At 42.1% G+C, this 17,564-nt stretch overlaps 2 protein-coding genes across 3 annotated transcripts in view; one reads left to right on the top strand and one right to left on the bottom strand.

The window, feature by feature from the left end:
* The window catches only part of ABCC2 (ATP binding cassette subfamily C member 2), a gene marked incomplete at its 5' end in the record, with an annotated part of 80,166 nt that extends 78,725 nt beyond the window's left edge, over window positions 1–1,441 (top strand). Inside the window, 2 exons of the mRNA XM_003408979.4 lie at window positions 508–702; window positions 1,106–1,441. Of these exons, the coding sequence (XP_003409027.2) occupies window positions 508–702; window positions 1,106–1,235 (325 nt within the window). The remainder of the gene's footprint in view (window positions 1–507; window positions 703–1,105) is intronic.
* A 7,195-nt stretch (window positions 1,442–8,636) lies between these two features.
* DNMBP (dynamin binding protein) overlaps window positions 8,637–17,564 on the bottom strand; it is a 134,222-nt gene continuing 125,294 nt past the window's right edge. Inside the window, exon 14 of one of the 2 annotated variants that reach the window (XM_023546824.2) lies at window positions 8,637–16,724. In XM_023546824.2, the coding sequence (XP_023402592.1) occupies window positions 16,539–16,724 (186 nt within the window). In that variant the 3' untranslated portion in view covers window positions 8,637–16,538. The remainder of the gene's footprint in view (window positions 16,725–17,564) is intronic. The other variant, XM_064269453.1, reaches the window with a different exon arrangement.

The raw sequence follows: 17,564 nt of genomic DNA, 5'->3' as shown, positions 1-17,564 counted from the left end.
TCGCCAGATGTGAAGCACTGTTCCTGGGCCAGTGTTTTCCAAAGTTGTTTGAACATGAAAATCTCTTGGGGGTGCTTATTAAAGATAATCATTCCTAGGCTCCTTCCCAGTTAAGAATGGGACCCAGAAATCTGAATTTTTTCTTAAGTGACTGTAGCGAGCCTTCTGCAATTGAAGTGGTGAAGGCATTCCTGGGGGGGGGGGGAGAATTTAGGAGTAGCAAACAAAAAAAACCAAACCCAGTGCCATCGAGTTGATTCCGACTCATAGCAACCCTATAGGACAGAGCAGAACTGCCCCATAGTTTCCAAGGAGCACCTGGCAGATTCGAACTGCCAAACCTTTGGTTAGCAGCCATAGCACTTAACCACTACACCACCAGGGTTTCCTTTAGGAGTAGGGCTTTGGAAAATCTGATCTGGAACATGAAAACTGTCCCCATCCACACGCGCAGGTTACTCCTTGGTCCTCAGGGCCTAACGCTTGGTTTCTGTTATTGGTTTCCAGCATAGGGCAGCGGCAGCTACTGTGTCTGGGCAGGGCTCTGCTTCGGAAATCCAAGATTCTGATCATGGATGAGGCCACTGCCGCCGTGGATCTAGAGACAGATCACCTCATTCAGACGACCATCAAAAATGAGTTCTCCCAATGCACTGTTATCACCATCGCCCACAGGCTGCACACCATCATGGATAGCGACAAGTGAGTAGCAATCTACTTTTGAAAAATCAGTTGCTGAAAACCCTGTGGAGCACAGTTCTGCTCTGACACACAGGGGGGGCCATGAGTTAGGATCAGCTTGATGGCAACTGGTTTATTAACCGAGTATGGGGAGGTGGAGGCCAAAGCCACAAGCGGCAAGTGTTGACCATAGACCTTCCCAACTTTCCTGAGCCTCAGTTGCTGCCTCTGTAAAACTACTAGAAGCCTTCTGTTTCTTCCAACTCTGACATTACAATTCAAAATGGGTATAACATCAGTAATCTTAGAAAACCATTTGGAGAGGATAGGCTCCCCTTTTTGACCACGGTGCGATGGGTTATTCTTATAAATGCCAAGATTTGAGATGCTACTTTCTAAGACTTTTCTTTCTTTCTCGTTTAAGGGTAATGGTCCTAGACAATGGGATGATTGTGGAGTATGGCAGCCCTGAAGAACTGCTGAAAAACCCTGGCCCCTTTTATTTTATGGCCAAGGAATCTGGCATTGAAAATGCAAACAGCACAGCACTCTAGCTGCAGATCCCAAGGGTTTGAGAAGGACTGTAAGGATCATTCCTTGCCTCATTTCTATCTTTTGTAAAATATGGAAGTGTGTATAAAATGTACGTTTTAAAGAAAGATAATGATGTAACCACTACCCAGGTTAGGAAAATGAGTATTCCCAGGTGCATTAGAAGCCCTCTGACTGCCCTTCTTGACCACACCTCCTTGTTACCCAACCCTCCCAGAGATAACCACTGCAGGAATTCTGTGAGCATTATTCCCTAGCTTTTCATTTCAGTTTTACTGCCTTCGTATGTATCCTTAAACAATGTATTCTTTTATATATAATATATATATAATGTACTTATACTGCATGTATTCTTCTATGACTTGATTCTTTGTTTAATATTATATTTGAGATTCATCCATGCTGATGTACATTGCTGAGGTTCATTCACATTCAGTACTGTATTTTCATACATGGTGTTGTAGGACTACTCCACAATTGAGCCATCTGGTTTTAATGTTGATGAGCATCAGGGTTATTTCTAGTTTTTTTTTTTGGGGGGGGTTATTATGAATAATACTGCTATGAATATTCTGGTATATATCTCCCGGGATACATGTGCAAGTGTTCCTCTGGGTATAATCTAGGAATGGAGGTACGCACATGTTTACATGCACATAGTGTTGTTGTTGTTAGGCATTGTGGAGTTGGTTCTGACTGAGGTACGCACATGTTTACATGCACATAGTGTTGTTGTTGTTAGGCATTGTGGAGTTGGTTCTGACTCCAGTGACCCTACGTGCAACAAAATGAAACATTGCCTGCTCCTGCGCCATCTTCACGATTGTTGCTATGTTTGAGTCCATTGTTGCAGCCACTTTATCAATCCATCCCGTTGAAGTTGAAGGGTCTTCCTCTTTTTCACTGACTCTCTACCAAGTGTCATGGATTGAATTGTGTCCCCTAAAAATATGATCTCCAGTATTGTGTGGCTGTCCTCCATTTTGTGATCTGATGTAATTTTTCTCTGTACTGTAAATCCTAATCTCTGTCTGTGGTTAATGAGGCAAGATTAAGTTATGTTAAAGAAGATTAGGGTGGGGTGCAACACCCTTACTCAGCTCACAGCCCTGATCCAAAGTAATGGGAGTTTCCATGGGGTGTGGCCTGCATCACTTTTTATCTTACAAGAGATAAAAGGAGAGAGAAGAGGAAAGAGAGATGGGGACCTCGTACCACCAAGAAGGAGGCACCAGGAACAGAGCGCATCCTTTGGATCCTGGGGTCCCCGTGCTGAGAAGCTCCTAGACCAGGGAAAGACTGATGAAGAGGCACTTCCCCAAGAACAGAAAGAGAGAGAAAGCCTTCCCCTGGAGCTGACACCCTGAATTTGGACTTTTAGCCTCCTAAACTGTGATAGAATAAATTTTTGTTTGTTAAAGCCATACACTTGTGGCATTTCTGTTATAGCAGCACTAGATAACTAAGACACCAAGCATGATGTCTTCTCCAGGGACTGGTCCCTCTTGATAACACATTCAAAGTATGTGAGATGAAGTCTTGCCATCCTCAATTCTAAGGAACATTTGGCCATACTTTTTCCAAACAGATGTTTTTGTTCATCTGGCAGTATATGGTATATTCAATATTCTTCACCAACACCATAATTCGAAGTCATCAATTCTTCTGCAGTCTTCCTTATTCATTGTCCAGCTTTTAAGAGCATACGAGATGATTGAAAATACCATGGCTTGGGTCAGGTGCACCTTAGTCCGTAAAGTGACATCTTTGCTTTTCAACGCTTTAAAGAGATCTTTTGCAGCAGATTTGCCCAATACAGTAGGTCATTTGATTGCTTGACTGGTACTTCCATGGGTGTGGATTATGGATCCAAGCAAAATGAAATCCTTGACAAGTTCAATCTTTTCTCCGTTAATCACGATGTTGCTGCTTATTGCTCCAGTTGCAAGGGCTTTTGTTTTCTTTATGTTGAGGTGCAACCCATACTGAAGGCTGTAATCTTTGATCTTTATCAGTAATTGCTTCAAGTTCTCTTCACTTTCAGAAAGCAAGGTTGTGTCATCTGCATATCGCAGGTTGTTGATGAGTCTTTCTCCAATCCCAATGTCACATTTTCTTCATACAGTCCAGCTTCTTGGATTATTTGTTCAGTGTACAGGTTGAGTAAGTATGGTGAAAGGATATAACCCAGACGCACACCATTCCTGATTTTAAACCATGCAGTATCCCCTTGTTCTGTTCTAACAACTGCCTCTTGGTCTATATACAGGTTCCGTATGAGCACAATTAAGTGTTCTGGAATTCCCATTCTTCTCAATGTTATCCATGATTTGTTATGGTCCACACAGCGGAATGCCTTTGCATAGTCAGTAAAACACAGGTAAACATCTTTCTGGTATTCTCTGCTTTCAGATCCATCAGACATCTGCAGCAATATTTCTCGTTTCATGACCTCTTCTGAATCCAGCTTGAATTTCTGGCAGTTCCCTGTCAATGCACTGCTGCAACTGCTTCTGAATTATTTTCAGCAAAAGTTTACTTGTGTGTGATATTAATAATATTCTTCAATAATTTCCACATTCTGTTGGGTCACTTTTCTTTGGAATGGGCACAGATATGAGTCTCCTCCAATCATTTGGCTGGGTGCTGTCTTCCAAAATTCTTGGCATAGATGAGCGAGCACTTCCAGCACTGCATCCATTTGTTGAAACATCTCAATTGGTATTCCGTCAATTCCTGGTGCCTTGTTTTTTGCCAATGCCTTCAGTGCAGCTTGGACTTGTTCTTTCAGTATCATTGATTCTTGATCATATGCTACCTCCTGAAATGGTTGAACATCAACCTGTCCTTTTTTTACAGTGACTGTATTCCTTCCATCTTCTCTTGATGCTTCCAGCATAGTTCAATTTTTTGCCATAGAATCCTTCAATATTGCAACTCAAGGCTTGAATTTTTTCTTCAGTTCTTTCAGCTTGAGAAATGCTGAATGTGTTCTTCCCTTTTGGTTTTCTAACTCCAGGTCTTTGCACATTTCATTGTACACTTTGTCTTCTCAAGCTGCCCTTTGAAATCTTCTGTTCAGCTCTTTTACTTCATCATTTCTTCCATTCTCTTTAGCTACTCTACTTTCAAGAGCAAGTTTCAGAGTCTCTTCTGACATCCATTTTGGTCTTTTTTTTTTTTCTTTCTTTCTTTCCTGTCTTTTTAATAACCTTTTGCTTTCTTCATGTATGAAGTCCTTGATGTCATCTCACAACTTATCTGGTCTTCGCTCATTAGTGTTCACTGCATCATATCTATTCTTGAGATGGACTCTAAATTCAGAAGGGATATACTTGAAGTCATACTTTGACTCATCTGTCAGTTTGCCAAACTGTGGTGGCTTGAGTGTTGTTGTGATGCAGGACGTTATGCCACCAGTATTTCAAATACCAGCAAGGCCACCTATGGTGGACAGGTTTTAACTGAGCTTCTAGACAAAGACAGACTGGGAAGAAGGACCTGGCAGTTTACTGCTGGAAAAACTGGCCAGCGAAAACCTTATGGATAGCAGTGAAACGTTGTCTGGTAAGTGCTAGAAGATGAAGCCCCTCAGGTTGGAAATATGACTAGGGGACAGCTGCCTCCTCAAAGTAGAGTTAACCTTAATGATGTGGATGGAGTAAAGCTTTCAGGACCTTCATTTGCTGATGTGGCTTGACTCAAAATGAGAAGAAACAGCTGCAAACCTCCATTAATAACTGAAACATGGAATGTAAGAAGTATGAATCAAGAAAAATTGGAAGTTGTTAAAAATGAAATGGAACAATTGAAGATCAATATCCTTGGCATTAGTGAGCTGAAATGGACTGGTATTGGCCATTTTGAATTGGATAATCATATGGTCTACTGTGCCAGAAATGACAAATTGATGAGGAATGGTGTCACATTTATCATCAAAAAGAACATTTCAAGATCTATCCTGAAATACAACAATGTCAATGATAGGATAATATCCATATGCCTACAAGGAAGACCAGTTAACATGACTATTATTCAAATTTACACACCAGCCACTAATGCCAAAGATGAAGAAATTGAAGATTTTCACCAACATCTACAGTCTGAAATTGATCAAACATGCTATCAAGATGCATTGATAGTTACTGGTTTTTTGAAATGTGAAAGTTGGAAACAAAGAAGGATCAGTAGTTGGAAAATAAGGCCTTAGTGATAGAACAACACGGGAAATTGTATGATAGAATTTTGCAAGCCCAACGAATTATTCATTGGAAATACCTTTTTTTCAACAACATAAACAGCGACTATAATTGTGGACTAGCTGGATAGAATATTCAGGAATCAGATCGACTACATCTGTAGAAAGAGATGATGGAGAAGCTCAATATCATTATTCAGAACATGGCCAGGGGAAAAAACCGTTGCTGTTGAGTTGATTCTGACTCATAGCAACAACCCTATAGGACAGAGTAGAACTGCCCCATGGGGTTTCCAAGGAGCAGCTGATGGATTTGAACTGCTAACCTTTTGGTTAGCAGCCAAGCTCTTAACCGCTGTGCTACCAGGGCTTCTGTTTTCACATAGTACCAAAAAACCAAAACCAAACCCCGGGCCGTTGAGTCGATTCCGACTCATAGCAACCCTATAGGACAGAGTAGAACTGCCCATTAGAGTTTCCAAGGAGCGCCTGGTGGATTTGAACTGCCGACCCTTTGGTTAGCAGCCTTAGCACTTAACCACTACGCCACGAGGGTTTCCATACACATAGGTAATGTAAAACTGATAATGCCAATTTAAAACTTTTTTTTTTGCCAATTTGATGAGTATCAATTGACATTTCATTGAGGTTTTAATTTGCATTTCCCTGATTACTAGTGAGATGGAATATCTTTACATATGTTTCTGGGCCATTTGAATTTTCTATAATGTAGCTTTTAAATATCTGTGTCTGATGATTTCAATGTTTGGATTCTTTGTCCTATGTTGTTTCTGCTGGTTCTAATTCATGGTAATTTATTTGCTTGTATGACTTGTGAATTTTTACTATTAGCTGCCCGCTCTCCTTAGAACTATTTGTGGACATTCTTTGAGGGCTGAATTCAACCTGAGCTCTTCCTAAGAGGAATTGTGAAAGTTTCTGCCTGTCACCTACAGGCATTACCTATAACCTCTTTAAATTAAACTCTCCATTAAGGAACTTCAAACCACACGGTCGTTCAACTTCAGCCTACAAATTCTTGAGACTCCTCCCCTTGACCCAGCATCAGATTGGAGATGGGCATGTTTTCTTGTTGGCTTATATTGCATTTTAAGTTTATTCCTCATTAGTCTTTACGCTGTAGGTGTGACCCTTTTGGGCCCTGGATTTATCAGACGGTCTCTTGTTATAGTCTCTATCTTGGAAGACCTTGGCTTTATCTCTTGCCCCGGCAGCCTATAGGGTCAACAAAATGGAAGTTCAAGATCTCCAGGTTTCAGGTGCCTAAGCTTTGGCCCTTTCTTACCTCTCAGGACTTTTCGTGTCATTTTTGAGTCAGCATATTCACTACTTCCATTCAAGTGATGCAATTATAGAAGATTTGGATTTATCCAGCATTTTAGCTGTTTGCTGAGCAAGATGCCCAGAGCCCTTAACATTGCCTAAGAGACGGGTATACACATAGAATGACCATACATATGGTTTGCCCTGGATAGTTCCAGGTTATGTCTGTTGTCCCAGAATAATTAGTAGCTCTCTTCTACTCTAAAAAATGTCTAGTTTAGATGTTAAAATTGGGTGGTCCTCCTCTTATCTAACCTGTTGCCATCAAGTCAATTCCAACTCATAGTGAACCTCCACCGGGACTCCAATAGCTACTCAGAAACCAAACCCATTGCCATTGAGTCAATTCCGACTCATAGTGACCCTGTGGGACAGAGTAGAACTGCCCCATAGGGTTTCCAAGAAGCGCCTGGTGAATTCAAACTATGGACCTTTGGGTTAGCAGCCGTAGTTCTTAACCACTATGCCACCACCGTTTCCACCCTCTGTATCTAAGCCTTGTGAATTAGATTTCAGTTCACGACTTTGTCTAATTTTGTTAGGTTCTGCCAGTAGGTGGTGCTAGAGAGAGATGGCAAGGCTAGCTGAGGAAGGGACGAAACAAAAACCAAAACCAAACCGAGTGCGGTCAAGTCGATTCAGACTCATAGTGACTCTATAGGACAGAGTAGAGCTGCCCTCTAGAGTTTCCAAGGAGCGCCTGGCAGATTCGAACTGCCAACCCTTTGGTTAGCAGTCATAGCACTTAACCACTAGCCACCAGTGTTTCCAAGTTCTTTGTTCTTTGCTTCCATTCCCAGCAGGATCACTCTAACGTTTCTCACCCCTACAATGGCAGTTCATACACATAGCAGCACTGATTTTAGTTAGCAGTTTTTCTAACACTCACAGAACCAGTCTCATTTGCCCCCTCAGAGACACGAGCAGCAGCCAGCTGGCACCCTCTCCTCAGAGCTCTGCGACCCAGTCTTCTGGGAGCCTCTCCCTCTGAGCTCAGAGACAACCAGCACCAGATGAGTAGTGCCCCCTTTTCCGAAATCCAGATTTCAGCTCTGCCGGACTACTCCTAAATTTTAGTAATTTCACCTTCTTCCCTTTGTTCCCCCAGCCCTAATGGTGATAGTTGCTTCTTACAGCTGCTACCTCGGTGATAATTTTCCTTTTGGCTTTTTAGTTCTTCAGTGCCTAGTTAACAATTCTTTACATTGTTCTCTGTTAAAATAGCCTCTGGTTTCTATCTCCTGACTGGCCCTACTAATAGAGCCCCTGGAGATAATTCAAGTCTTTCCTTTTACGGGTAGGCACCAGCCCAAGAAAGGTCCAAACGTGTGCTTCCAGCAAAGCCAGAACCAGAAACCAGTTCCCTGATTTCCAATCCAATGATTTTTTATTTTTCCTATAACGAGAAGGTTTTTTTTTTTATCTACTTGGCCCATTAATACAGATGAAGAGTCATCCTTTCCTCAACAGTGATAGCTGAGACATACAGTTAAGGTGGCCCTGGGTAACCCAAACCCCACTATTAACCACTGATAACATGATCACTTTTCCCACTTTACTTCCTGGGGTTCCTTCCTTTGCCTGTCCCTAAAACATTAAGATGTTTCAAATGTCTTTGTCCTTGACATCTCCCCCAGGTTCCACTCCATACTTTATTGATTTCATGCATTCTTGCAATTTCAACTTCCACTCATATGATTCTCATTTCTAGCTCATTCTCCAATTTCCAAATTCATATCTCCAATAGCCTGCTGATATATCACATGGATATCCCATAGGCATCTGAAACTCAGCCCCCCCACCCACCCACTTTGACAGACCTTCTAGTCTTTCCTGTACTTTCCATCTCAGGCATCCACTCAGTCCTGCAAAATGAAAACCTGGGCATCACTCTTAACTTCTCCTTTTCTTTCCAGATCAAATCAGCCACCAAGCTCTCCCAGTTTCATTTCTTCATCCCTGTCATTTTTGCCATAGTTCAGATCCTCGTCACATCTAACTTAGGCTAATGGCATAGGAATCCTGCTTCCTGTATTGTTTTTTTTATCAAATATATCCACCCCATAGCTACCAGAGTGATCTAATATGAAAAATTGACCAGGTAACTCTTCTGCTTAAATCTTTCCTTCATTCAATAGCAACTCAGAATACAGTTAAAATTCCTTAGTATAGTATAATAAAGCTCCCAAACATCTGGTCCAATCTCATTTCTTCCAACTACTATATCTCACTTTAAGCTCCAACAACATTAAAATGCACACATCACCTTTTGATCCTAGCCTTTTCCTTATCTAGTCCCTCTGCTGTAATACCTTGGCTAGCTCTAACCCATTGTTTTAACACTCAGATAACAGGTCATCAAGGTCCCTGGGTGCTGCAAAAGTGTTGCTGGACTACTTAACTGAAAGGATGGTGATTCCAACCCACCCAGCAGCACCGTGGAAGAAAAGGTCTGACAATCTACTTCTGTAAAGGTTACAGCAAAGAAAACCTTATGGAGCAGTTCAACTCTGTAACACATGCGTTGCCATGTGTCAGGGTCAACTTGATGGCAATGTTTTTTTGTTGTTTTTGTTGTCATTGAAGAGGTAATCTACTCCTGAAAGCCTTTCCTGGCTTCTCCTCCTCCCAAGCCCCCAAGCTAGCTTCAGTGGTGCAGTGGATTTCCAATCTTTTGGCCAGCTCAGCATCTGAACCCCAATTCCATGTTTGGGGTGTTCCCCAATTTAAGATTCTTATTGGGAGGCCAGAATGCAGCTATGTGATTAGGTTCCATGAATCAGACACACCAGTGCGCGATTTTGATTCAGATGCTGGTGACACAAACAGGTGGGAAAGTTGTGCAGGCAAGGGTGGCGACAGTCACAGCCATTGTCCAGAGTTAGCACGGGCCATGGTTCCAGCAGCAGGTTCCAGCGATACTGTAGTGTGATACTAAGCATTGTTCTTGGCTTCAAAGACTCGAGCCTAGCTTTTTGGTTGTCATGGATTGAATTGTGTCCCCCCAAAATATCTGTCAACTTGGCTAGGCCATGATTCCCAGTATTGTGTGATTGTCCACCATTTTGTCATCTGATGTGATTTTCCTATGTGTTGTAAATGCTATCCCTGTGATGTTAATAAAATGGGATTAGCAGCAGTTATGTTAATGAGGCAGGATTCAATCTACAAGATTAGGTTGTGTTTTAAGCCAACCTTTTTTTTTCTGTGTGCTTTAAAGTAAATAAATCAGTCTCTCATGCAGACTTATACACACCTTGTTATGTACTCCTAGCTGCGTTCCCCCTAATGAGACAGCACACTCCTCCTCTCCACCCTATATTCCCCGTGTCCGTTCAACTAGCTGCTGTCCCCTTCCGTCTTCTCATCTTGCCTCCAGAAAGGAGCTGCCCTTGGCTCATGTGTCTACTTGAGCCAAGAAGCTTAAGCCAATCTTTGAGATATAAAAGAGAGAAGTGAGCAGAGAGACACGGAGATCTCATACCACCAAAATACAAGAGCCAGGAGAATAGTGCGTCCTTTGGACCCGAGGTCCTTGTGCTGAGAAGCTCCTCGACAAAGGAAGTTTGATGAGAAGGACCTTCCTCCAGAGCTGACAGAGAAAGCCTTTCCCTGGAGCTGGCACCCTGAATTCAGACTTCTAGCCTACTGGACTGTGAGGGAATAAACTTCTGTTTGTTAAAGTCATCTACTTGTGGTATTTCTGTTACAGCAGCACTAGATAGCTAAGACACTGGACCTCTCACAGAGTCAGTGAGCTACCTGCTTTCTTGGAAAACTTTCTTTCTGCTTAAGTTAATCAGAGTTGGGGATTGTTGCTTACAACTAAACAACCTCCCCAGCACACACAAACTTGCTATTACTGTACTTATCGCCTCATTGAGTACTTTTCTGTTTGAGTCTCCCTCACTAAGCTGTGAGTCTCTTGAAAGCAGGAACAATTTCTTATATTTTGTATCTCCAGTGGCTAGAATATAGCAGGCACTGAAATATATTTTTTGAATGTTCAAAAAATTTTTAATAAAAAAACAAGAACCAAACATAGTTTAGCTTAACTAGGAAAGGATGTCTGCCTTGAGCATTGTACTCTTTTAAGATCTAGCTCTACGGAATCAGATTAGCAATAGCAACTCAAAAGGTTAGATAGGAAACTCAGGGGGCAGTGAGTTTATGCTAATAAGGGAGGAACAACTCAGGAAAAGAGGGTGAGAATGGCTGCACAGCTTGAAGAGTGTAATCAATGTCACTGAATTGTACATGCAGAAATTGCTGAATTGGTCTATGTTTTGCTGTGTATATTCTCAACAACAACATCAAAAATAAATTATAAGAAAATACAATAGGATATATTTATACCAAGAATGAAGCAATTTCTTTCTGTTGAAGAAAAGAAAGTAACTCTCCATTGATACACTGGCACAAACATGAAGAATAAATGTACCATTCAGAAGGAAATGTTTTGCAGGCTGATTTTGTGTCAGGGCCTTTGGAAACTTTGGTCCATTTGGGTAACAGAATGAGAATACATGAACCACAAATGCACACTGATTATGATCTTATTTAAAAGTTAACAATTGTATAAACATTGATATTTAAATCTCTAAACTGCTGTGACTTAGATGTAGTTAGACCATATTCAATTATGAGTTTACTTTTCCACAGACTCGACACTGAACTGGTTTTAAAGAGGCTTCATGCTATCTGAAAATATCATAAGTAGAAGATCGTAAAAATGCATAAAAGAATTGGTCATAAAAGGCACTCCATTTTCATAGAATTCCTTTTTACTTGATATGCAAGTAACTGGTTATGTGGTAGAATTTAACTACTACGGTATAAAAAAGCAACTATTTAGGGAAGACAGAAAAAAGAAAGGAATGTATGTAATGCAGTATTTCTTTTAGGTAAAGTGTGCATTAAAAATAGAATTTTAAGAAGAATAATTAAAATAACCTGAAGTTAGTTCGTTCTCGTTAAATTAAAAAAAAAAATTTTTTTTTAATTGAAAAGAATTAACATTGAGCCCCTTTCTTCAAATCTAACAATCAAGACCTTGGTCACCATATTGCCCTGTTCTTGCCTTCCACTGCGAAATGCGTTCTGCTGGAGCAGCAGTCTTTGGGACGTTTACTTGCTGCTCTAGACTTGTGCATCTAGAGCAAATGACATGGTTTGACTGAGTCGGCCGGACTTCCAGGTCTGCTGTGGTCATTTACCTGCCTGCAGGCAACAGATGTTTCTTGAGTGAACACACTGCAGCGACACTATTCAGAGCACTCTCCCTCCTGTCACATCATCAAAACCTACCCCTGGGAAATCATTAAGTCTGCTTCTTTCTCCTTGAGTGTCCTCTCTTGAGAGGAGTTAAGGCATGTTCTTGTTGTTGTGTGCCATCAAGTTGATTCTGACTCATAGCGATCCTGTAGGACAGAGCAGACCCGCCCCACAGGGTTTCCTAGACTGTAATCTTTACCGGAGCAGATTGCCAGGTCTTTTCTCTCAAACAGCGACTTGTTGGGTTAGAACTGCTGACCCTTCAGTTAGCAGCCAGTACTTAATTATCACGCCACCAGTAGTTAAGGCATAGATACCCCTATTTAGCTTACAAAATCTGCAATTTGTTAAGATCCCTGGGTGGCACAAATGGTTTGGTGGTTCGAACACATGCACACCAGCACCATGGAAGAAACAAGCCTGGCCATCTGCTTCCGCAAAGATCACAGACAAGAAAACCCTGTGGAACAGTTCTACTCTGTAACGGACGGGGTCTCTCCAAAGTCACAAACCAACAACGAAATCTGCAATTTGTTGTGGGAAATTCCCTTCTTGATACATGCAAAATACTAATACTGAGCTTCAATAACACTGACCTTCTAGTAGGCTGGGTGAAATGAACCAGAGGCACAGATTAGAGATTACCTACCATCCCTACTCTGCAGCACTTGGGACTTCTGTTCTGCCACATTTAGCACAAGCAAAACAGTAAGAACTTCATCGATACATTGTGTAATAAATAGTGAGTGTATAACGCTGTAGGTGGGCTGTGTGGTGGCCTGAGAGAGGACATGGGATGAAGCATATAAATTTCGAGGTTTCTTGGTCCTCAAGCCTAAGGTTCTGCAAGTGAAACACAATTCAGAGCACAGCTGTGTTCTTCTAGGGCTCTTCTGTGTTCTTCACCCTGAAATAAAACTCCTAAACAGAGGGCTCCAGCTTCACAATTAAAATGGTGCAACACAAAATTCAGTTCTTATTAAAACTACGTGATTCTAGTTCATAGGAGTTTGTAGATATCATCTTCTTTGATTCTCACAATACTCGTGAGTAAAACAGAGACCAGAATCTACATTTCACAGATGAGGATACAGGTTCCTACCATCTCCCTGTTCTCCTAGGACTCCTGGATGAAAGCACAATCTGTTGGGGGGGTGGTGGTGGAGGCGGTAAGGGGGTAGAATTCTGAAAGGAAGTGAGTAGGCAACTGGATTTGGAAATTTCCCTCAATAACATTTCCTGTCATGCCGGAAACATCCGACATCCTCTCCTTCCTTGGTTTTTTAACCCCTACTTTTCTGACAATAGAAAGTCTCATTTTAAATACTGCCTGGACAGGTACTTCTCAAACTTTAATGTGCACAAAATTTGCCTTGGGATCTTGTTAAACTACAGACTTTGACTCAGTCAATCTGGGGTAGGGCCCGGGATTCACTATTTCCAGCAAGATCCCAGGTGATGGTGATGACGTTGAAGCACATTTTACGGAGCAAGAGCCTAAAAGATATCTTGTGTTCAAAACTGGCTCCCAGTCCCAACTCACTCACTTTTGCTGGTGACTCATTTAATTTCAGTCTCTTTTTTTCCCCATTCTCAAGCAACCTTATGCCCCAAATTAGAAAGTCTACCCCTCTCCACCTCCTCCCAATAATTACTTTTCCTATCTTTGCTCTGTTTTCCCTCCAAATCATCTTGCTGCCGGATTACCAAGCCAAACCCACTGCCTCAAGTTGATTCTGATTCACAGCGACCCTATAGGACAGAGAACTGCCCCATAGCATTTCTAAGACTGTAATCTTTAGGGAAGCAGACAGCCACATCTCTCCCACGTAGCATCTGGTGGGTTTGAATCACTGACCTTTCAGTTAGCAGCCGAGCACTTTAACCACTGAGCCACCGAGCAATCCCTTTAAGAACCCATGGCTTTTTATTACTTATTAAATCTAAATTCCTTGATTTGGGCTTCAAGGCTCTCCAATTTACTGTTTACCATGTGTCAGGCAATGTTCTAGAGCTCTCCACGTATGAACTCACTCAATTTTTAAAACTCTGAGATGGAGGGAGACTGGTGGTGTAGTGGTTAAGTGCTATGGCTGCTAACCCAAAAGGTCAGCAGTTTGAATCCACCAGGTGTTCCTTGAAAACTCTATGGGGCAGTTCAACTCTGTCCTATAGGGTCGCTGAGTTGGAAATCGACTTGACGGCAACAGGTTTGGTTTTTTGGTATGAGGTGGAGAGTACTATTATCCCTACTTTAGATGAGGAAAGTGAAGCACAGGCTAGGTAAGTTGCCAAGGTCACAGAGCTGTTAAGTGAAGCCAGACAATCAGGCCCCAGATCACGGTGAGAGACTATTAGCCCGAGAGCCCTCAGGCCTAGGGTTAAATGCAAGATTTGTCAAAAACTTGATGTCTAACTTGGTTGGACAAATCCCAATCTCTCTGGACTCCATTTTTCTAGTCCATATAAAGTTAAAGAGCTGGATTAGATGACCTATACTTTTATTCCTGAGTCCACCTACTCTGCTGCATGTTGTCTATTCCTTAACAATGTCGGGCCGATTGTTGCCACTTTTCCCTCTCCCACCCACAGCTTGTCCACATTGCTACCTGTGTAACCTTGGGCAAGTTATTACTTCCTAGTGCATTAGTTTCTACATCTATAAAGTCAGGAAAATACCTCCCTCTTGGGGGTTCTTAGATTCCAGCTCTTCTGTTGTGCTAGGATTTTATAGCACAATATGGCTTGAAATAAAGAGGCTGCAGCATGGGCATCTTTGAGTGTACAGTAATTCTGTTGAAATTATATTTGACAAAACAAATTTTGACCTGTATTTCTTCAATCGGCCCAGCCCACGCCCCTGAAACATGGGCACCACTGAATCGTCAAGGTGCCCTCAGGAACCCAAGAAAAACTTTCAGGCTAAACATGGAGGTAAATGAAGAAAACATATGGCCATTAGAAATGCTTTTATTTACAAAATAACTACTTAAATATAAACATCTCTAAATATAAACACTATTCACAAGAGACTCTGGAGTTCCTGCCTTCTACCCATGACCAGCAAAGACACTAGGGATGAGGAGCCCGTAGGTATCTTCCCGGTTCATCAGGATTTTAAGGCTGAATGTGCACCTGGAAGGGCAGAGGCTGTAAGGCTGCTCTGAATTTCCTTTCTTAAAAGACAAAATTTATAGTCTCCTGTCCGAAGGCAAGCTTCATGTCTGGGGAAGGCCTTAAGAATAAGAATCTTGCCAAAACAGGGCTTTTAGGAGCAGATTCTCATGTGAGAATAAGCAGACATCTTCCTGAGACCGATGGGAGGTACTATCAGGCACTTTAGACCATTTGGTTTAGACTGTCGTCTCTAAAACAGGGAGCAAAATGGTGAAACATAAAATGTTTATTTCCAAGTCTAAGATAAGCTACTTCTGGGACCACTTATCCCAATTCAAATAACACACACATGTGCTATTTCTGCATCTGTGGATATAACCAAATGGTAGCGGTGTGCTTGGATAAAGAGAAAGGCATCCAATAGTCTACCATGGTGGACTGCTTTCAGCTCACTGCAGAACTAATACTTTTAATGGAATGGCTGGAACTCTGATCCTGCTTTTCCAGGAAAATATATCAGTTATTGAGTCAGAGGGACACAGAAGGTCATATTATACACAAACCGTATAATGTAGAAACTACTATCAGAAAGATAATCCTGCACACAGTAAGGGAAGGGAAACTTTCAGATGGAGAGTCAAAGGAAAATAAAGACCCTAAACACTTAAAAGGAGAAAGAATGCTGCTGAGTTTTGCATAACCAATCTGGGAATGCAGTGAAATAAATAAGAAAAAGCTTATAGATGTTAGTATTTTAGGCACTTTTAGAAATTAGGGGTAGGTATGAGTGTGCATGAATGCGCGCTGGGCACCAGAGGTGTCCTGGAAACTTGGAAACACTAGGTTTGGTACAATCCCGACAAACTCCTTGCCATATTGCGGAGGCACACCCTACAAGGGCTCACAGGCTACCACAAAGCCCCTAGAGCCATAAATCTTTTCATCCAAGTCGGCTTCTGGTCAGTTGACTGTGGAGCACGGGGCCACCCCAAACTCAGTATGGCGCCCCAACCAATGCCAACATCACCTAATGCAATAGCATAGCTTCCAGCATACATAGGATACTGGTCTTCTGACTGGAAATTTCTGGTTTCCATAGGCTGACCCCAGGACTTGCCTCTCTTCTCATGGTCACTGAATCACTCGCAAGCCCAAGGGTCCATTTCAAATTCTAGAAATTCTAGTGGACGTCAAGGTTTACAACCCAGTTGAAAGGAACAAGACTTATCTGGTGCTCCACCATGCCATGGTTAAGCAACGCAGACAGGACCTATGTCCCACAGCACGTGGGAACCCTCTCCTCAGCGGACAACAGAACCCTTCAACAGACTGCAAGTGAAGGCGGCGAGGTTGGGTGGGAGGCAGAGCAGGTTCAGGTGTATTCAGTTTTGCGGATATAATTGGAGGGAACATAGCCCTTCTTCCCATTGACTTCAGCTAACCACCACTCTGTATTTCCTGTAACATCTTTAAAGTCGAGGATCTTGAGTCTCTGATTGGCTGACACACTCAGCTCATTTGGGTTTCGTGCCTTGAAGGTATAAACGGCAAAATAGACCTGTGTGAGGAACAGAAAGCTAGTAAGTTAGAAAATGGGAACATCTTTGGAGCAAAGCTGTCCAAAAGAACGTTCTGAGGTGATGAAGATGTTCTATATCTACACTGTCCAACATGGCAGCTCCTCACCATATGCGGCTATAGCACTTGAAATGTGGCTTAGTGAGGCTGAATTTTTAATTTTATTTAATTTTAATTAGCTTAAATGTAAAGAGCCACATGACTAGTGGCTGCCATTACTGGACAGGGTAGATTTGGAGAATTGAAAATTCACACCTTTTCACTCTTTCAGACATGCCTTAAAGAAGGAACCTCCAGTCACTATAGCTGGTAGGTGAGATATGAGGATATCCTTTTATACCCCAAACACAAAGAAACTCTGGGTAGGGGGGACCAAACCCATTGCCACAAGTCAACTCTGACTCATAGTGACCCTACAGGACAGAGCAGAACTGCCCCTATAGGGTTTCCAAGGCTGTAAATCTTCACGGAAGCAGACTGCCACATCTTTCTCCCACGGAGCAGCTGGTGGTTCAAATTGCCGACCTTTAGGTTAGCGGCTGAGCACCTGAACCACTGCACTACCAGGGCAAGGAAGAAAGAAAGATCTCCAGGTGTCAAGAACAAAAGATACAATGCAAAGCAAGGCTGGTGATCGATGATCAAGAGAAGTGTTGAGACCCATGGGAGTACAAGGATGGATACACATTGAGGGCTGGGGTTTTAGGGCCTGGTCATGGATTGAATTGTGTCCCCCAAAAATGTGTATCAATTTGGCTATGCCATGATTCCCAGTACTGTGTGACTGTCCACCATTCTGTCATCTGATGATGTGTTGTAA

The sequence above is a fragment of the Loxodonta africana genome, chromosome 16 (assembly GCF_030014295.1).
Source record: "Loxodonta africana isolate mLoxAfr1 chromosome 16, mLoxAfr1.hap2, whole genome shotgun sequence".
NCBI lineage: Eukaryota > Metazoa > Chordata > Mammalia > Proboscidea > Elephantidae > Loxodonta > Loxodonta africana.
Note: the sequence above shows the minus strand (reverse complement) of the source record. Positions and strands in the feature narration are given on the sequence as shown.